The sequence below is a fragment of the Pipistrellus hanaki genome (assembly GCF_964339955.1).
Source record: "Pipistrellus hanaki genome assembly, chromosome: 9".
In the NCBI taxonomy this organism is placed as follows: domain Eukaryota; kingdom Metazoa; phylum Chordata; class Mammalia; order Chiroptera; family Vespertilionidae; genus Pipistrellus; species Pipistrellus hanaki.
This window is the reverse complement of record NC_140511.1, coordinates 47695122-47716347: the sequence shown is the minus strand read 5'-3', so window position 1 is coordinate 47716347 and position 21226 is coordinate 47695122. Positions and strand designations below refer to the sequence as shown.

Genomic DNA, 21226 nt, shown 5'->3' with positions numbered 1-21226 from the left:
CTTTGAATCGTCATCGCGAACACGGGACCCACTAGGTTCTTCCTGCCAAAGTGGAAGAAGTGGTTCGCCCCGGGCAGGGCTCTTTGCGGGGATGGCCTTCCTTCTATTTTCCCTTTCCACGTGGTGGCAAGTCATCGGCAGAGCGGGCTCCATCATCCTTCCAGACTGGCAGAAACAGCTGTGTCTTGGTTTTTAAAACTATCTTGGAAGCAACCAGATTTTCTTTGGCTTGGACTTGCCTGACAAACCTCACCCCATTTCAGGCTTTCAGGAAATGTTTAAAACCAGCTTCAAACCTCTACAGAATCTGTACTGAAGTGGAGAAGGACCATCTGGCAGGAAAAAGGATTAAACGTGGTCAAGGTTGACAACCCAAACTTAAAGGATTCTTTGAGGAGGAGGGTTGGGAAAGAGGATGTGGGAGAGTGATAAGTGGACAGTGAAGAGACACTTACATTTTTTTGGATTATTATAATTTTTTTTGGATTATTAACCAAATCATCTTTTCCTGTGGCTGGTTGAAGAGGATTCCACCCTCATAGGGACCTGTCAAAACACCCAGCCATTCTTCTGACCTCCGCAAACCGGATCCTGGTTCCTCTTCACTTGACAGGGCTCATAATCCCATCAACGTTTTTTTTTTGCTTGAAGGGCTTTCTGGACCTAAAACCAGAACCAGGGGCTGGAATGGAAAAAATCCATGGTACGAGGTATGTAGAAATAGTGATGGAGAAAAGAGGCCTTGCATTTTGGGGGGGGGGAATTATGGGACAGACTTGAGAAAATCCTTCCTGGCTCTTTTTCTAAAGCATTAGATGCTCACCCACCAACCTCAAGCCCACTTTCTCCCCTTTCCCTTGGAGTCCTTGTTTTTAGGCACAGCAGAGCCCAAGACAAGGTTGTGGGCAGATACACCAGTGAGCAATGTGTCAGGAAAAGGGGGGAGGAGGAAACCAACATGAATGAGATGAATAGACAGGCTTTCTTTTCGTGGGTGCACTGGGTGAGAACCTGTTACTGCAGCGGGGTCCTGGAAGACAATAGGGACACTTGTGAAGATCAAGATTGCCCAAGGAGGTGGGGTGGGGTAAGGCCTGCTATAGAAGTCCAACTGGGTGGCAGCTACAGTTGGAGAACTCGCTCATCGCTATTATAGTAACCAACTTGAGAAGTGTGAACCTGAGGGGATATGGCCAGTGATAGAATTTCTAGGGCCTTTGTCATCCTTGTCTTGGACTCCTTGGCATCAGTTAACATTTATACAAGCACCTGTGTGTGTGTGTGTGTGTGTGTGTGTGTGCGCGCGCGTGCGCGCGCACGCGCGCGCAGAACTTTCTGCTAAGTACAGAGGATTGTTCAAAAATTGGAGAACTAGCTAGCACAGCCCTACAGCTTTCTCAGCCGTGTGGGGATGGGAGGGGCAGGGTGTCAGGAGACCAGTGGGATGGCTGAACCTCTGAGGAATGCTGGAGAACAGAGAGGCTATGCAAGTGAGAGGCTACGGGAAGGCCTGGAGCTGTTGGCAGAGCTATGGAAGGTAAATAAAGCCCTTTCCACCTTAGCCCAATCCAGGGACACCCGCAGGAGAGAAAGGGACAGTCAAGCTCTCACACTTTTTAAATGTAAGATTTTTAAATTGATTTTTAGAGGAAGGGAGAGAGAAAGAGAGTAACATTGATGTGAGAGTAAAACATTAATTGGCTGCCTCCTGTACCCTCCCACACCCGGGAATGTGCCCTGACCGAGAATCGAACCTTTCTGTGCATGGGATGACACCCAACCAACTGAGCCACACTGGCCAGGGCTCTCACACCTTTGAGAGCTCTGGTTTGAGTACTTAGAAGGTATAAGGAACTCATTCTAATGACGACCCTCCCTGAAGGCTTGTAGTGGCAATACTGGTTGCTGAGACTGTTGGAGGATGAAATACCAAATAGTCGCTTAGAGATGACATCTAAACAAGGGCACTGTTTTTTTGCTCTAGGGTGAGAAGGTTCATTCTTAGAGGCTGGGCACCCCTCAGAGGGTTCTTCCCTTCAGAGACTGACCTCCGATGGGGCTTGTCCTGGACCTTGGGGAGAGCATTGGGGTGGGGTGATGGGATTGGACTTTGGGGACAGGGAGTGCTCAGGAAGCCAGAGAGAGTGTTTTAAGATGAAACCCTTAGCACAGGCAGGGAGCCTTCCAGAGACTCTTTCTCCCAGCAGTCCTCGAGGGGAAAATGTGGGTTTTCAAGTGGCCAAGAGGCGGTGCCCTGCCCTGGAATGGACTCTTCTGCCCTGCACGGCTCAGGCCCAGCTGTCCAGTGTGGCTGCTCACAGCTCAGCACCTCCCCGCCCTTCCCTGCGGGCCGCAGTGCTCACCTGCTGACTGGGAGAGTCCGGTGCAGAGCTGCCTAAGGCTGGCCAGCTGCGGGTGTTGGGTGGGGAGGGACAGCGGTAAACTGGAGAGAGAGAGCTTGCTGCATCTAAATGGGCTACTTCTCAAGTCCAGCCAGCTGTGGCCAGACAGGCGTGGGCAAAAGTGGGTTTACAGTTGTGAGTACAAATAGGTTAATAGACCTATTGTAATCATCATAACCTGCATGTCTTTTTCCATTCAGACAACTGTAAGCCTACTTTTGCCCACCCCTGTATAAAAATGCAGACGATAATGGCAGATTTTCTGATTTTTTTCAAAAGAAGCCCCAAATCTGAATTTTTATTAGTATTTTATTTGTACACATCCAGTTTTTTAAAAATGTTTGGCAACTGATTCAAAATTTTTATACATAAAGGAAAGGCCAAATGAGATTTTAAAAAATTTTTATTTATTTATTTATTTATTTATTTTGCAAAAAAACAGCTTATGTCTTTGGTATAAACTTTTTTTCCCAGGGGAAATTGAGGAAAAGCTGTTGTTAGCTATAAGAGGTGGTTGGTGGGAAGAGCTGGTTTGAGATACAAGAACTCTGAGCACACCTGGAGACCGAGGCAGCTGTTTAGAGGACACGGTGGAAGTGCCTCCAATGGATCCAGCGATGGACCTGCTCCTTTGTCGCTGAGGGTGGAAGAAGCCCAGGGGGAGGAGGAAGAAGCGAGTGTCCATCTTAATTTGTTCACAGCTGGGCACACTCTTGTGAAGATGGTCAGTAGTGACCTTTTCTACCTTCCCGAGTCCTCAGAGGGTGGCTGTAGGATGTGTTTTTATACTTGTGTGTATACAAGACCAGCCTAAAGCACTTTTGGAAAATGCAGATTCCTAAGCCCCATCCCACAGATTCCCATTGAGGAGGTGCAGGTGGGGCCTGGGACTCTGTATGCTTAACAAGCACCCCATCGGTGTCAAGGGGAGTAAATGGACCAGGGAGTCAGGCAGAACCGGGTCCACGTTCCTGCTCCGTTCCTTCACTAGGTGAGGGACCTTCAGCCAGTCATTGAATCTTTCTTAACCAAAACCTCCTGATTGGAAAAACAGGTCCGTGTGACCTCCTACCTCGAGGAATGGTGAGGACTGAGTTAGGAGGTGCCTGGAGGCCATACAGGGTCCTGGATCAGGGCTGGGGCACAGGTGCAGCCCACCGGGGCTCCAGTTCCTGCCCTGCACTCTAGCCATGTGCCTTGGGCAAGCTGTTTAACTGCTTGTGCTTTGGTTTTCTCTCTAATGAGTGAATAATAATAGAATCACCTTCATCAGGTTGTGGAAAGGGTTGAATGATTTAAAACATCTGAAGTGCTTCTAACTTTAGCTGTATCTTCTATATATATAAAAGCCTAAGCGACCATCCGACCATTTGATCATTCGACTGGTCGCTATGATGCGCACTGACCACCAGGGGGCAGACGCTCAACACAGGAGCTGCCCTGCCCACTAGTGGTGAGTGCACTCCCACAGTCGGAGCGCCGCCCAGCTGACTGACGGGCACCAGATGCTGGGCTCATATCTGGGGAGCGTGCCCCTCCCCCTATCCAGACCGAACTGGGATCAGGACCGGCATCACGACTGACTGGGCAAAAGCCTGCGGCTGCTTCTCTGTCATGGGTGTACTGCTATTGCCCCAGGACAGGCACGTGAGAGCACAGCAGAGTGGCAGCGGACCTACTGAGCAGCAGCAGCAGGTGTAGTGGGGCTGGAATGAGCAGCCTGGGCTCAGGCTCCTCCCTAGCCACCTGCCGCTCTGCACACTACTACATCCCTCGGGGGATGTTGGACTGCTGGTTTCGGCCCAATCCCCGCAGGCCATGCTGAGGGACCCCACCAGTGCATGGTGCATGAATCCGTGCACCCGGCCTCTAGTAATTATATAAAGATCTAGCCTAGCCCGTTTGGCTCGTGGATAGAGCATCATCCTGTGGACTGAAGGTTCCCAGGCTCAATGTACACTGCACATCCAGATCGGGGGTGTTCTTCCCGCTGCACCTTAGGTGCCTGGGACTGGGGTCTCTTTGTCACAGTGCAGAGTGTGTAGAAAAGTTCCAGAGGTACCTTATCATGTTCTTTTCTCTGCTTGGTACCTCTTCAGATAGTTTGTAATTTGTCAGAGTTGGAGTTTTGAGCAATTGGTGTTTGGTGGTAGATGCTAATTCAGTAATTCCATCTTCCCAAACATGCAGTTTCTGTCCGGACTTGGCCATGGATGGGCCTAGGAACTAACAAAACAACCTCTCATCCCCTTGCTTCTCTAGATGATTCCCTGACCCTGACAGATTGGGCCTATAGAGAGCAGGTGGGAGCGAGGACCGTGAGGAGAATATATTTTTCCTCTACTGACTTAATGGGCCCTCTGGGGTTCTCAGCAGTGCCTGCCCATGTTGCCCTAACTCCTAGGCCCTGCTCTTGCAGAAGTGTGACCAAGAGTCCCTGCCATGCCTGGCAGCAATTTTGACTCATTCCTTGCTTGGTTACATCGTCACAGCATATTTCTTCTTGGTCCAAGGAAATACCAGAATCATCTACATTTTTCCTTCTTACCAACTTGACTCTGTTCTAATCTCAGAGCAGTGGGTCCACCCCCCCCCCCCCGCCCCCACCACCCCTTACATCGGGAATTCAAAGAAAGAGAACATGCGTTTCATCCTGTTCTTTTAAGATATTTCCGTTTTCACTCTTTCCACATGTCTTCTGCCCTTTCCCTGGGGGCTTGCCCTGGAGCTGCTAGAGCATGTCCAGTGTTGTTTGGATGGTTGCATGGTTATTGCGACCATTGTTGCCATGGGCACAGTTGAACACTTATGCTCAGCAAGCTGATTCCTTGTAACACTGTGTTCCCTGAGGACCCGGAACACTGGCCTGGGAAAGCTTCCAGAGGCTGCCTGTTCGCTCCCTTCTTTCTCTCTCACACACAGCCATATGTCAAGCACTTAACTTGGCATTGGGTTGGTGCAAGTAAAGAATATCTCACCAGCCCGGCCGGTGTGGCTCAGTGGTTGAGCTTGACCTATGAACCAGGAAGTCACAATACAATTCCCCAGCACATGCCCGGATTGTAGGCTCGATCCCCAGTGTAGGGTGTGCAGGAGGCAGCCAATCAATGGTTCTCTCTCAGCATCGACGTTTCTGTCTCTCCCATTCTCTCTGAAACCAATAAAAAGAAAATATATAAAAAAGGAATATCCCACCAGGGCCAGTGCACATAGATGATCTGGTGGCAGGATTGGCTCCTCCTTTTTCTCCTCCCCCTTTCTTCTTCTTCATCATCATCATCATCATCATAATCACCATCACTAACTGTAAACTTCAGTTTTTAATCACTTTCCCCACAACAGGTAGGGGATGGCTTTTCTTCGCATTAGGAAGGATAAAAGTGAAGCTCAGGGTTGGTTTCCTTTTTGTTAAAGCGTAATATTCACCTTGGAGGGTGTTTCATTGCTATCATCCATAGATAATCGCCCTTATTCCTGCTGGCTGCTTCCTCCCTTTTCTTTCTAGCTCCCACTCCAGCCACTCCCACATCGTCAAAACCACAATTCTGCTGAAACCGGTTTGGCTTGGTGGATAATGTGTTGGCCTGCAGACTGAAAGGTCCCAGGTTCGATTCTGGTCAAGGGCACATACCTTGGTTGTGGGCACATCTCCAGTAGGGGGTGTGCAGGAGGCAGCTAACCGATGTTTCTAACTCTCTCCCTTCCTCTCTGTAAAAAAATTAAATAAAATATATATATATTTTTTAAAAACAACAACAACAACAAAAAAAAAACCCCACAACACTGACAGCTTCTGTGACGTTAAAGAAATTAGAGGTAGAGCATTTCATGTTGAAATTAGGAAAGAAGTATAAATGATATCAAGAATTAGATCTGGCTTATTTTAATCATCAAGACTTATTTGTACCAAGGTAATAAATAGATAGCTTCTGGGATTAAGGCTATTAATGACCATAAATAAATATGTGTTTTTTTAAATATACTTGATTTTGGTCAATGTGATGAGAATGCCCATCAGAGTGAGAGAACGACGGCTCCTGAATTGTTCAGCTTGTGAGAAGGTGGTGTCAGCCCAGCCCAGACTGCTCATTCACTGTGGTTGTCTCACAGCCACTCTCCAAGGCACTTAAAATAGGTTGTTTTTTTGCCCTTAACTTTGGTTTTGACATCTAAATTGAGATATTTACCTACTATAAAATTTACTCCCATAAAGTGTATAGTTCAGTTGGTTTTAATATACTTACAGAATTGTGCAACCATCACCATTATCTAATTCTAGAACTTCTTTCACCCCAAAAAGAAACCCCCATGCTCATTTTGTGACTCCTCATTCTTCTACCCTCAATCCAACCTCAGCAACCACCGATTTACTGTCTGTCTCTATAGATTTGCCCTATTCTGGACATTTTTTAAAAAATGGCCTTAGGGCCGAAACCGGTTTGGCTCAATGGATAGAGCGTCGGCTTGGGGACTGAAAGGTCCGGGTTCGATTTCGGTCAAGGGCATGTACCTTGGTTGTGGGCATATCCCCAGTAGGGGGTGTGCAAGAGGCAGCAGATCGATGACTCTCTCTCATCGATGTTTCTAACTCTCTATCTCTCTCCCTTCCTCTCTGTACAAAATCAATAAAATATATTTTTTTAAAAATGGCCTCAGGGATTACCCATGTTAGAGAATGTATAACGTATCAATGCACTTTATTCCTTTTTATGTGTGAATACTATTCCATCATCCGTACATACCACATTTTGTTTATGCATTGATCTGTTGGTGGTCATTGCGTTGTTCTACTTTTTCACTATGATGGATAATGCTGTTATAAACATCTGTTTTCAGTATTTGTCTGGACCTAATGTTTTTATTTCTCTTGGGTATATCCCTAAGAGTGGATGGGGATGGTCTTATGGTAATTGTGTTTAATTTTTTGAGGAACTTCCAAAGTGGCTGCACATTTTGAATAAAGGTTCCAGTTTCTCCACAGCCTTACTAGAACTTGTTTTTATCTGTCTTTTTATCACAGTCATCCTAGTGCGTGTGAAGTAATTCCTCGTTGTAGTTTTGATTTGTGTTTCCCAATGTTCAGTATATTGAACATGGTTTCACGTGCTTATTGGCCAATTTTATTTCTCTGGAAAAATGTCTATTCAAATCCTTTATCTGCTTTTTAATTGAGTTATTTGTATTTATGTCAAGTTGTAAGAGTTCTTTATTTGTTCTAGATACAAGTTCCTTAGCAAATATATGATTTGCAAATAATTTCTCCCATTCTATGGGTGTCTTTTTACTTTCTTATGGTATTTCTAACAGCACAAAGGTGTTTTTTTAAATTTTGATATAAATCAGTTTATGTCTTTTTTATTGTTGTTGTTGTTGTTGTTGTTGTTGCTTGTGGTTTTGGTTTCACAGCAAAGAAATCGTTGTCTAACCCAGTGTTACAAGATTTACCGCCATACTTTCATCTAGGCATTTCTTTTGTGGTTTTAATTCTTATAGTTGGGTTTTGAATGGATGAGGTAAGGGTCCTACTTTATTCTTGCACAGATGAATATCCTAGCACCATTTGTTGAAAAGCCTCTTTCCCTGTTGAATTGTCTTGGCATCCTATGGTCAACTGGTTGAAAATCAGTTAACTGTATGGGCTTATTTGTAGACTCTCAACTCTATTCCGTTGATCTCTGTTTCTGTTCTTGTGCCTATACACACTGTCTTGGTTGCTCTGACTTTGTAGTATGTTTTGAAATTAACAAGTCTGAGAGAGTCTACCAATTTTATTCTACTTCAAGATTATGTTGGCTGCTCTCAGTCGCTTACATCGCCCTGAGATTTCAGAGTCGCCTAGTCAGTTTCTGCAGTTGCTGAGTGTTCTATTCAATCTTTAGATCACTTAGCTGAATGTTACTAACGTAACAATTTGAGTTTTTAAATTCAGGAACATGCTATGTCTTTCTATTTATGTATGTGTTATTTAATTTTAATGATGCTCAGTAGTTTGTAGTGTACAAGTTTTGCATTTCTTTTGTTAAATTTATTCCTAAGTATGTTATCTTTTTTGCTGCTATTGTTTTTCTTGGTGTTTATTCTCCTATTGTTCACTGCTGGTGTGTTTATTCTCCTATTGTTCACTGCTCGTTTATTCTCCTATTGTTCACTGCTAGACATCAAATTGATTTTTTAAAAATATTACTCTGAAAAAAATATTACTCTGTATCTTGCAACCTTGCTTAACTTTATATATTAGCTTAAGAGTCTTTTAGTGGAATTCTTCGGATTCTCTACATACAAAATCATACCATCTGAAAATAAGATATAACTTTATTTCTTCCTTTCTAATCTGGATGTACTCTTAAATTTTAACCCTTTTCTTCCTTTCATTATTTTAGCATAAAATAATATTCCCTAAATATATTAGGTAACTGTATATGGTACATGAATGGACAATTTTCATTTTGTAAGTACTTAAATACCTAAATGTATGTTAATTTTATTCTAATGAGTATTAGGAAAAAATGCTATAGCTTATTATTTTGTGGTGTTGGCACAAATGTCACTTTATCAGAATATTCTTACCTGGACATCCTATTGAAAAGGACAGACCTTTTTTACAATCCCTCTGTCTTGCTTTATTTTTTTCCTTCATATTATTTACAAATGTACACTTATGTGCCACACACCTGTCACACATGCATGCTCATCGTCTGTTTCTCCCCACCAGGTTGTGAGTAAGCTCTGTGAGGGAAGAGGCTTTCTTTCTGTCTTTGCTGGATGGCAGTGCCTAGGACATGGGCACTCAGTACATATTTGTTGAATGGATGATTCATTATTTACAACATTTTGAGAAAAGCAAGTCAATTTTTAGTTGACTCAAGAAAAAATTTGGATGAGTAGTTGTTCAGGAGGTAGACCAATATGGCAAAATTTATAAAGACTGTATGGCATGCTAGGAATTTGGGAAACTCTAACTTAAATGGGGAGAGGTAGGATGGAGAATGGAGTTTTTATCATTTTCTGCGAACTGTTGTCTGTTAGACTCTTTTCCCAACCCAGACCAGGGGTCCTTTGAGGCTTCTGAGCTATAATATGTGGAATTAAATATATGTGGGAAAGTGGTTCCTACCGCCCGCCACAGAAACCCTCCTGGCAGTGTTGAAGGTCATCTGGAAATGTTTGAGGTGCTTTTCGCTGCCCGTGGAAACTTGGCTCATAGGCCGTGTCTTTGCAGGGCTCTGGGTTTGCAGAGAGCCGAAATGACCATGACTGCCAACAAGAATTCCAGCATCACCCACGGAGCTGGAGGCACTAAGGCACCTCGGGGGACTCTGAGCAGGTGAGTAGGGGAGCATTTGCTGGGGAAATGGGGTTCACTGGAGGGGTTATCAAGGATCAGCCAAATGGCCTGGGTCTTGGATAGGATCCTTGCCCAAATGCAAGTGATTATCCTCATGACTCTGACAGTCTCCAGGTAAGTAGTTTGGGCCCAGCTCATGCTGACCATGAAGCAAAAGTAATCTCTAATGTATGTATTATTTTCTAGTTCTGAAAGTCTCCATAGGAGAGAGCAAACAGGGACCGTGAAACAAACTTTGCTTTGTGCTGTTGGAGGAGCCTCGAGCTCCAGGAACGGAGCCAGCAAGCAGCAGCTGGTGTTCTTCTGGACGGATCTTTTTCCCAAAGTGGGGACAGCTGGGGGCTACCCCGAGCTGGGCTGTGCTATAGCGAGGGAGGCTGACCACAATAGGGGACAAGGGGAGGCAATTATGCACATTACCACAAGTTCAAGCAGAAGTCCAGGCCTACAAGAATTTAGGCTGGGCTGCAGACAAAGCAGCTTCGGGAATTTTAGTCAGCCGAACCTGTAATCTACTTTGTTGGTTTTGTCTTCTTTTTTAAAAGTGGGAATGTTGGACCATGGCAAAACCATGATTTTGGACTCACAGAACTGACTTTAAATCCAAGCTTTAACTACTTCCCAAAATGTGAGATTGCAGGGTGTTTTCTTATGCCCTCTAAAATCTTGGTTACTCCTCTGTAAAATAATAATAGTACTTATGTCACAGAGGTGCTGTGGGGACTGACACAATGCATGCCAGTGTTTAGCACAGTGTCTGGCACAAAGGCGCTCAGTAAAGGTTAGGTCCCGCCCTGTGATGGGATAAGAGCCTCCAGAGCTGGCAGGTAGATGTTCAGCGCTCACCAGGGCTGCTCAGGTCTTGGCTAAGGCTGGATGCTGATGTCCTAGAACCGTGGTCGGCAAACTGGGGCTTGCGAGCCACATGCGGCTCTTTGGCCCCTTGAGTGTGGCTCTTCCAGCAAATACCACGGCCTAGGCGAGTCTATTTTGAAGAAGTAGCGTTAGAAGAAGTTTAAGTTTAAAAAATTTGGCTCTCAAAAGAAATTTCAATCGCTGTACTGTTGATATTCGGCTCTGTCGGCTAATGAGTCTGCCGACCACTGTCCTAGAAGAAACTCCGGGCTCCTTTATTAAAGCCACGTACCTTTCATAGTCTCTTCTGCTGAATCTCAGGTAGGCAGATTGGGCTTTTGGTACCTCCGCCACTAGAATGGAGACCTCACTGTGAGAAGGATCTCAGCTTAGAGTGGGCTAGGCTGTTCCTGTCTGGGCTGTGCAGTGCCAGGCGGAGTCCAGGGGGGTGCAGCACCCTCAGATCTGGCTAGAGGTGGTGATAGACGTTTGATTCATTTAGAGCTGGAGTTCAGATATGGTCTGTGGAATGGGGTGCAGGATGTAGCCCCCGGGGAGTCACTGGCATGGATGAGGCAGGAGGAGTTCCTTACATCACACCTGTAGGGTTTGGTCCCAGTGGAATTGTTCTGGGTGGGCTGTGCCAGCCAATGGAGACTGTCAGGTTCTGATTTGTAAAGTACCCAAGAGCTTGATACTTAGACAAACAAAATGAATATTCACTCTGTGGCAACAAGACCCAGGCACCCTTTCCAACCTAGACTAGAGTTGCTTGCATGCTGAACTGGGAAAGGCTGAGAATGACAGGATCCATCAACTTCTTGGGTAAAACAGATAGAAAAACCGGCTTCTCCCAGGGCATGTAGTGGCCAAGGAGGAACAGGTGTAGAGCTCAGTCTTCGTCTCCCATTGTCTATGTTGCTGGGTTCTCACCAGTCTAGTGGCAGATGGAGACTGGGAAGTAACTACTGTTCCCATAATGAGAGACTGTAGAGGTAGAATAAACGTTATATGAGATTGTATGGTTTTATTATTAATTTTTGAAGAAATAGTATATTTAGAACCTGAATTAGAAATTACCAGACCCAGTAGCCCTGTTCATTTTTTTCTTCTAATTTCCACAATGTGGAGGGGTAGATGCATTGTTTATATCAGTCGCAAAGCAGAATCAGGACTGCTGATGGTTCCCCAGTTTCTATTTGGAATGCATATCTACGTGTTTTAAACATTTTTAGAAACTGCTTTTTCTTTAGCTTCCCAGCATGCTTGCCGTCATAACAAGATGGGTGGTGTTTGTAAATATCTGAGCCTCTGATGTGCCTAAAAAAAGCTTTTTCCAGCCTTCCTTCTAAGTCTTCCTTTCCTTTCCCTCCCTCCCTCCCTCCCTCCCTCCCTCCCTCCCTCCCTCCCTCCCTCCCTCCCTCCCTCCCTTCCTCCCTTCCTTCCATAGCATTTCCACTTCCTTCCTTCCCTCCCTCCCACCCTCCTTTCCTGGGCTTCTGGCCTGGAGTCACAGGCCGCTGTGGCTAGTTACACACTTCTCTCAGAAGTTGCTGCTGGACTGGAGGTGTCATTTTGAAATTGCCACCTGATGGTTTCTCTGGCTGCCTTTACCCCAGCCTCTTGGGGGGTGTTCTTTGGGCTGTAGGCAGTAAGTCATCAGTTCATTGAGGAAGTCGTTGCCAGTGAACCCCGAGGGCTTTCTTCCTATGTGCCAGGTTCTGTGGTAGACAGTAGGGGACAGAGGGACAATCCATTCTCTTTTCTCAAAGAATTTACAGCTTGGATTGGTGACCTTGGCACCTGAATTTCTTAGTTCAACCTTTCAGTAACCTGGAGCCCTTTTATCATTGCCAGCTCAGGAAAAGACTCCCTGGTGTGACTGACAGAAACTTTGACTGGGGTGTATAGGGGTCCTAGGGCCTTCGAAAGCTGGGCCTTTGACTCCCAGGCTGTCTTGGGGACCTCTACATCATGCACATGGAAGCAGAGTTGGAGTAGGAACCCAATGTACTCACAGGCATTTGTATCTAGATTTGGGGACAGAGTGTCCTCTGGGACATGGGAAGCTGGTGTAAGGCTGATGGGACCCCTGTGGAAAGTCAATATATGTATTTGCAAGGCTGTGTCCTTAATTTGAATCCAACTTCACCTGGTGCTACAACTAAGCCAACAATGGTTAAAGGTCATGAATTCCATTCCATTATTAGGTTTTTACGGGTGTTTTGCTAATTTACATTCTTTCTTTTCCGTTGTAAGCTCAGTCTTGATTTGGCAAGATATATACGAAGGAGATAGAACTCTAACTAAGCCTTTTCATTTAACCACCAAAGTTTTGTTCTTTTGCTCAGTTTTGGTCTCTTGAAGTAAGTTTCCCTTTCTCTTTGTTGATGAGGATTCACCCTTAGTTGCCAGATACGCCGCCCTCCCTACAGCTGTTCCTACTCCAGCTCAGAAGATTTGGTTGCATCCAATTCTGGGAGTTGGAGGGGGTATTCTCAAAGCTCATCCAAATTCCAAAGGTCAGGCTTTCTGATGTTGGTGCTGATGAGCTGGGATGGACTGGAAGCAGCTTAATGCCTTGCAAACAAGGAAGTGTTATGTTTATAGTGAATTCAGCCACCTAGCTGGTGTGAACATGTGGAGATTTCACATGTGCTGTACTTGTAAGACCTGGCAGGCCGCAGGCGCTGCTCTCAGAAGACTTGTGATGCCTGCTGAGTTCCTGAACAGCTTCTTTGCTGTGAAGCTCCAGCACCTGGGTCACTGCAACTTCTAGCAAAGGCTACTACTGTTCTGAGGCCTCTTAATACCTTCCTAACGGGTCCTGTTAACTCCCTTTCCATTCAGTCCATAGATGTTAAGAAAGGCAGAGCTGAAAAGGAACCTTAGAGTTCATTCAATCTAATCTACCCATGTTACAGATGGGAAACAGATGCAGAGAAGAGAAGGTACTCCCCAAGTATACAAAGCTAATGGGAGGAAAAACTTAAGGCTAGCTTGCTTGATTCTTTGTTAATTTTTAAGCTCTCTGTCCATGATACGGTGGAACTTGGCCTGGCTTGTGTAGCTTTCACAAGACCCTCTGGTCTTTCTTCCTACATTTCTTACTGCCCGCTAATGCAAACTTTACATGCCAGTCTGGATGCAAATGATGCTAGTTCGGTTCCTCCCAGCACTTTTCCTGATCTCCCCGTTAGGAAGGATTCCTCTCCCTCGGAATTCGCTCCTAGAGCCCTCAGATGGGAGTGTGCAAATGGCACTTATCAAATAGGGGCTCATATAGTGGGTGTCGGTGTGGGTCTCATTTCCCAACACAACTGGACCTCCTTGCAAGCACAGTAATACTCTTTTGGAATGTTGGAGTTGGAGGGGAAACTTGGGATTCTTTGGGCCCAGTTGCTTGATGTTACGCATGAGGAAGTTAAAGCCCACTTAGCTAATTGACAGTAGAACCATAATTTCAACTCACATGTGCAGGTTTCTGTGCAAAGGAGGGCTTAGTTGGTGATATGGTGAAGTCCAGAGAGGTCTTGAGACTCCACTACCAAAGTGAGTATAGATTCAAACCTGGTTCCTTCAATTTCAGGAAGAGGGTAAGCGCTTACAGGGAAGAAAAATCTCCTGGGAATAGTGACTGTGGGTAGAAGATAGTATTGCTGAGCCTGTCCTGCCCATGCAGACCATCCCTCAGGAGGACCTGTGGCCTTAGTTCCCTGGTTTCCAAAGTTGCTGCCTAACAATCCCAGCATGATGTCATCAGTATTAATTGGTTATTTACTGTTGCATAACAAACACCCCTAAACTAAGGATGGCTTAAACATTAGTGCCTTGAAACATTGTGTTAGTGGCTTAAAATTGTCGTTTATTTTGCTATAAATTACAGTTTGGGTAGGAACATTAGAGAAGGCTCATCTCTGTTTCTTGCAGCATCAGTTGGGGTGGTTTGAAGGTGGGGGTGACCCGCGGCTAAGGGGCTGAAATATCTGAAGGCTTGTTCACTTACAGCTCTGACTCTGGATGCTGGCAGACAGGTGGGACCTCAGCTGGGGAGCACCTACGTGTGGCTCTGCATTTGGCTGCTGCTTTCACAGCATGACCTCAGGTTTCATCAAGTGAGCATCTCAGGAGAACAAGTCAGAAATGTATGGCCTTTTAGTGACCTAGCCTCAGAGTTCATAGTGTCTTTTATTTTACTCTGTTAATTAAGGCAATTACATGGGTCTCCCTAAGTTCAAGGTAAAGAGTCCCACCACGCTCACATCACTAAGGAATTCTACATTGGCTGGGTGTCCTTCAATTCAACTCAGTTCTGACACAATATAGCATCAGCTTCCACAGGCTAAGGGCTCAGTCCCATAAGACTGCCTTCAACTCCAGGTGCTTATCACAAACCCAAGTTGTCACTTGTGCTTCTGACCCACTGACTGTAAATCAGAGGTTCCCATAAGTTCCCCTCCCCCTTCCTGGACTTAATCTTCTAAAGCAGCTCACAGAACTCAGAAAACTGTTTGCTCACTAGATTACCAGTTTATACAAAGGACATAATAAAGGCTAGGAATCAACAACCAGATGAAGAGGTATGTAGGGCCCAGTCCCAAAGAGGAACGCCTGTCCCCCTGGAGCTTGGGCCGGTATGGAAGCATTCTGATACACCCACCTGAAGCTCTCTGCCTTATCCTTTGGGGTTGCTACAGAGGCTTGATTACCTAGGCATGATTGATGAAACCACTGCCATTGGTGATTGATTCAACCACCAGCCCTTCTCTCCTCACCAGAGATAAGGGTGTGTGACTGAAAGTTTCAACCCTCCCATCACAAGGTTGGTTCTCCTGAAAATCAGCTCCCAAAAGCCACCTCATTAACATAAAAAAAGACACCTTTATCTCTGTCACCCCTTAGGAAAATACAAGGAGTTCTGTGCCAGAAATGGGGTATTTATTATAAGTCACATGAGGAGACGGACAGTAGTTCCTACTTGATGAGAGGAGTACCAGCATCACTGAGAAGGGCACGTGAGATGGAATATGTTGTGGTCGCTGACTGCCACAAGTCTGCTCTCCGGTCACAAAAACTCACATCCTTCCCAAATGCAGAATACACCCACTCTCTCCTTAAGATCCCCAGACTCAACCTGTTAGTGGCATCAGCTTGCATCTAGGATCTTGTTCTCTAAATCCAGTCCAGGCACCCAGGTGACTCTTAGTGTGTGCAGATCCTGAGGGCTGTTCTGGTTGATATCAGGACTTACACACTTATCCTAGCTGCCAGCAGTAAAAGAGAAAAGACAAGAGCTAATATCAAGGAACTGTTTTTTTCAAACAAAATTTAAAGGAAACATAAATGAGAAAGGGCTTTCTGGATTAGAAAGTGAAACTTGTTTCATTCATGTTCTCTCTACACAGGTAAGAATTCTCAGATTAAGAAATGGCTTCCATGTAAAAACAAACAAACAAACAAACAAAAAACACTTGATATTTGCAAAAAAGAAATATTAGTCAGAGGAAGACAAATACCATATGATTTCACTTGTATGTGGAATTGAAAGAACAAAATAAACGAACAGACAAGATTGAAACAAACTCATAGACACGGAGAGCAGAGAGTGACAGGCGGTTGCCTAAAGGGAGGGAGGTTGGGGAATTGAGGGAAAGAGGTGAAAGGATTAAAAAGAACAAATGGGCAGTTACAAAAATAGTCACAGGGATGTAAAGTACAGCATGGGGAATATAGTCAATAATATTGTAATAACTTTGTGGAGCCAGGCGGGTACCGGTAACATCAGGGGGAACACTGTAAAGTGTGTGATTATCTAACCACTATGCTGTACACCTGAAACTGGTACAAAATAATACTGAAAGTATTTTGTAATTAAAAAAGGAAAAAGAAATAGCTTCCAGATCATGGTGACAGTTTTATAGTGTGTGAGTGGGTTTTGTGTGTGTGAACTCATCACACTGTACACTTTAAATTGCACAGTTTATTGTGCTTTAATTATCCCTCAATAAATCTTTAAAAATCTAAGTGGGACTGGAAGATCCTTTGTCAAGACCTAAAAAAATATTTAAAGGGTTGCCTCATAGACTCACAGACAGACAAAGGCTTTCTAAGGGGTGTAAGGGCTTTGCAGATCTCTTGTAAAAACAAGGCCCCTAAGACTCTTAAGGGCTGTTGTCAGAATACCTGCGTGTGCCCTCCCCACATGGCCTGGGCTTCCCTTCCTCACAGCAGGGGAGCTGCTGGATCCTTGAGGTCTGGGCCTGAAAAGTGGCACAGATTCATTTCTGCTCTATTCTGTTAGCCAGATCGTCACAGGGTCGGGAGGCATGTCAAGGAACTTGGGGACCATGTTTTAAAACCGTCACCAGTGTCTTTAAGCATGCTTTCCTGGAACTCCCACTCTTGGCTTTGCCTAGTGCCTGGTTCTGCTTTATACAGTAACCCCATCTTTACTGGACTAAGGCATTGGGATGTTCCTATAGGGCATCATGGTTGGCCTGCCTCTGAGACGGTAAATTCTTTATGTTGATGGTCGCTATTTCGTGGAGGACTTGGGGTTCTCATCCATCCTCTCCGCCCTTCCCTTGGGGGCAGGCAGGAAAGGCTTTGGTGGATTCTTAGGTGAACTTTCTGGAGGTGAAAAGGTGACTCAGTTTCTGCTCTGATCCTAGTTAGCTACCATTCTACTTACCCTAAAACCTGCGACTGACCTCAAGAGTCTGTAGGTGGTGGCCCAGGTGTAGCCCCACTTGCAGGGTGACGCTGTCCTGGACCCTATTGCGGCCAACCACCGTTTGAGATGAGTTACTCTGGGAGCAGGAAGGCAAGGTTGTGTCATCCCGTCCTTTGGCTTTGTATTGGGGCTGCCCCAGAGTGGGATGTCAGGGGGAGTTACAGAGCTGAGTCTCTGCTCTGGCCTGGGGAGCAAACTTCGGTTTACTGGTGGGACTCAGGCAGCCGTTCTCCCTCTTCTTCTGTGGGAATGCCCTCTCCAAAGTTGGGGTAGCCAGTGAGTGGTGGGAGAATGCTGACACCCATCGGGCCAACAGGATTCACCTTAGTTGAGCAGCCTAGAATGGTGAATGGCCAACTCCCAGGATTTTCATTTGGAAGCAAACTAGACACCCTCTTAGTAGGGACTAAGCACATTGGAAGCTGGGCCTGTGTAACTCAACCTGCAAACAGACTCACTTTATGGCACCCACGGCCCATCCTGATGCCCTGGGCTTGTTCCTGGACTCCCCAGAACCTTCCCCAGCTGACCCCAGCTTGGTCCTCTTCCTGATACTGACACTTTCAGAATCCCTGTGGTCAGAACATGCTGAGTTCGGAGCTGTCATGTCATCAAGGACTAACGATAGTGTTTCCTCCAAAAAGCACTTGACAATAGATGGGGCATCTCCTCACACAAATGCTTCCTGCTACGTTACTTGACAATGGCCCAGGTAAGTAACCCACGGTTGAATCATTGTTCTTGTGAAAACAATCCTCTCACTTTCTGTTTATGCATGAACACACATGAAACAAATTTGTTTTTCTGACCTTAATTCATACTCTATCTACCCACTTATCTTATGCATTTGACTCTGTGTGTTCATGCTCTTCCGTTTCTTTTAAATTTCCTTTACATTCTCCTCCCTTTCTTCTCTTTTCATTTCTTTCATGTTTGTCTTACTCCCTCCTGCAATGTTGGTTTTGGCCGGTCGTATATTGCAGTGTTGGCATCCATGCCTGTGCTGAGCAGCATGACTGGCTGCCTGCTGGCAAGGCATGAGTGCTCAGTTCCACAATTTCTGCATCCCTAGCGGCAAGTTCTAAGATTTCAAAATAAAGAAGGGGAGAAATGATAAGACTGGAGCCTTAGGTGTCTTTTTGCCTCTTTGTACTTTTCTCTCATATCTCTTCTACTTTCCTGCAATTATTTATAGTGCCCAGACGCTTTTAAAATTTACACACCCGACTAATATATCAGAATACTCAGAGCAAGTGCTTTAAAAACAAAAAACAAAAACAAAAATCCCAGCTGCATGGCTCAGGGTTTGAGTGTTGACCTGTGAACCAGGAGGTGACAGTTCAATGCCCAGGTTGTGGGCTCAATGCCGAGTGTGGGATGTGCAGGAGGCAGCTGATCAATGATTCTCTCTCATCATTGATGTTTCTCTCTCTCTCTCCCTCTCCCTTTCTCTCTGAAATCAATAAAAATATATTTTTTAAAAAAGAGCAAGTGTTTCCCCCCTGATTTATAGATACAGAACCTAAGGCTAGGGGATTTGTAGGTGACTTGCCTGTGAACATCCCCAGGAAATAATGGAACCAGGACCCGAGGAGAACCCAGGTCTCTAGACTCTTGGTCCAGTCTGTGGTTTCCGCTTACGGGAGATGGCTTTGGGGACTGATGGCCACACTGGGCTGCTCTCAGTGCTTTGTGTACTTTCCTGTGTTGTTCTTCAGGTCACATGGTATAAGGAAGGGGGCTAGGAAGCCTGGGAACAGTGCCTTAGGTAGGCAGGCTTTAACCATTTGTTTTTTACTCATTCATTTAGTCATTCAACACAAATAATTAATTCCTACTGAATCCTACCTGCAGTGCAAAAAGCAAACAGGGGATATCAAAATAAACAAGACACAGCCTAGTAAAGGAGGCAGGTGAGGAAACAATGAACTGTTAAAAATCCTATAATAGACATTTTTCCAGGCACAATGGAGGCATCAACAGTTGTCCATCTCCACCTGGGTGAGTGGGGGTAGGGTCAAGAGAGAGTCCATGGAGGAGCTACAGAGATGTGCCGTGGACAGGCCATCGTTCCAGGCAAAGGAAACAGAATGTGTGGAGGCCTGGAGGTGTGAAAAGCAAGGATTTTGATGTGGCTAAGGGTGGGACGCAGGTTTGTATTGAGGAAAAGACAGTAAGAGATGACAAAGGAAAAACAGGTGGTGCCCAGATCAAGGGGGCCCTCGCCATCCATGCCAGTGAATTTGCATTTCGTCCTATAGAGAATGGGGAGTTGCAAACATGTTGAGCTTTGCATTTTATAAAAATGTCAGAAGATGAGAGGTTGGACTTGAACTGGGTTAAGATAGAAAGCAGAGAGGGAATTTAAGAGACTGTTTTAATAGTCTTGGTGAGAGATAAGATCTGAACCAAGGAAGTAGCAGGAGCGGGAGGGTGGGGGAGGGAGGTAGATCTGAGAGACATGAGGATGTAGAATTGATATGGTTTAGTCATCAAGTAGGTCAGCGTTTTGGGGGAGGGAGCTGGATCCAGATGCTTGGAAAAAAGAACAAATGTAAACCTCTCCTTTCCTGTGTGGAATGAGTTGGAAATATATGCAGCAGGAAGAGTCAGGGGCAAAGGAAGCACAGAGAGCCCAGGGATGAGACCATGTGAGAAGACACTCAGTCCAAGTGTGGATGGGACGTGGCCGAGGGAAGCCTGGAGGTGGGGCAGGGCAATTTCACACAAGCCTGGCCTCTTCCACTTGCGTCATTTTACTATTGCATTGTAGCAAACCACCCTAAAACACAGTGGCTTAGAACAATTGATTCCCCCCCCCCCCCGCCCCCACATTTCTGTGCATTCACTGGGCAGTTCCTCTCTAGGTTTCCCCTGGGCTCACTCATTAGCTGGGTTCATTTGGGTCCAAGATGACCTCACTCATGTGTCCGGCTCACATGGTGGCTGACTGTTGGCCGAGGTACCTTGATTATGCTCCACGTGGCCTCTCATCCTCTAAAAGGCCAGCCGGGCCTCCTTACGTGACAGTCTCCGGGCAGCGTGCCAAGCGTGTGAAGGGGGAACGTGTAGGACCACTTGAGGCCTCGGGTTTGGAACCCGGACAGCTTAATTTCCACCACATCCTATTGGTCAAAGCAAATCACAAGGTCAGTCTAGATTCAAAGGGCAGGAAGACAGATTCCTCCTTTTGTTAGCATGAGCTGCAAAGAGTTTATGGCTATATTTAGTTCATTCCCTTCCCCTCCACCCGGAATAGTTAGACTCTAAGGACAGAGAGGTACGCTCCTTTGACAAAGTTTGCCAAGCAATTATTTTGAATAGTCAGCTCCTTGTTAATATCAGTAATTACCAAGCGAAGATTGAGTGCTGTGTGTTAGCCACCGATCCAACACTTGACACGTGCTGTCTCTATTCCTTACAACAATCCTCTGAGATACATTCTTTTAACCTCCGTTTGACAGATAAAGAAACTAAGGTTTAGAGAGGTTAGGTTGTTTGCTCAAAGTCAGTAGTAACTTGTCAAGGGCCATGATGTACTGACTCTCTGCTGAGAACAATTGGCCTAGTGTAACCTGCTGAAAAACTCAGTATGTAAGTGAGTTACAGTGTATGACAGTGTTTCACATCCAAAGCCTCATTTGCCCATTATGACAAACCCAGGGATGTAGTTAGCCCGACTTTGAGAAATTGAAACTGGAGGCTCAGAGAGAGAGAGAGAGAGAGAGTGGCTTTGCCCATGCTCACAATCCCGATAAAGGGTAGAATCAGAAACATGGAGGGAAGGGCAGGGCCTTTTCTGCATTGCTGACAAATTCATCTCTAGGACCTTGGATTGAGTGAATGCCGCCTTCTGTGTGGTGAGTGTCTGTGCGGGGAGGCTGGGCAAGG

At 45.6% G+C, this 21226-nt stretch overlaps 1 protein-coding gene across 5 annotated transcripts in view; it reads left to right on the top strand.

Annotated features, from left to right (window-relative positions):
• Positions 1-21226, top strand: part of DENND2B (DENN domain containing 2B) — a 148501-nt gene that overhangs the window by 88890 nt on the left and 38385 nt on the right. For all 5 annotated transcript variants that reach the window (XM_084893473.1, XM_084893471.1, XM_084893474.1 and 2 more), the window contains one exon: positions 9622-9726. In XM_084893473.1, coding sequence (XP_084749599.1) covers positions 9647-9726 — 80 coding nt within the window. In that variant the 5' untranslated portion in view covers positions 9622-9646. The remainder of the gene's footprint in view (positions 1-9621; positions 9727-21226) is intronic.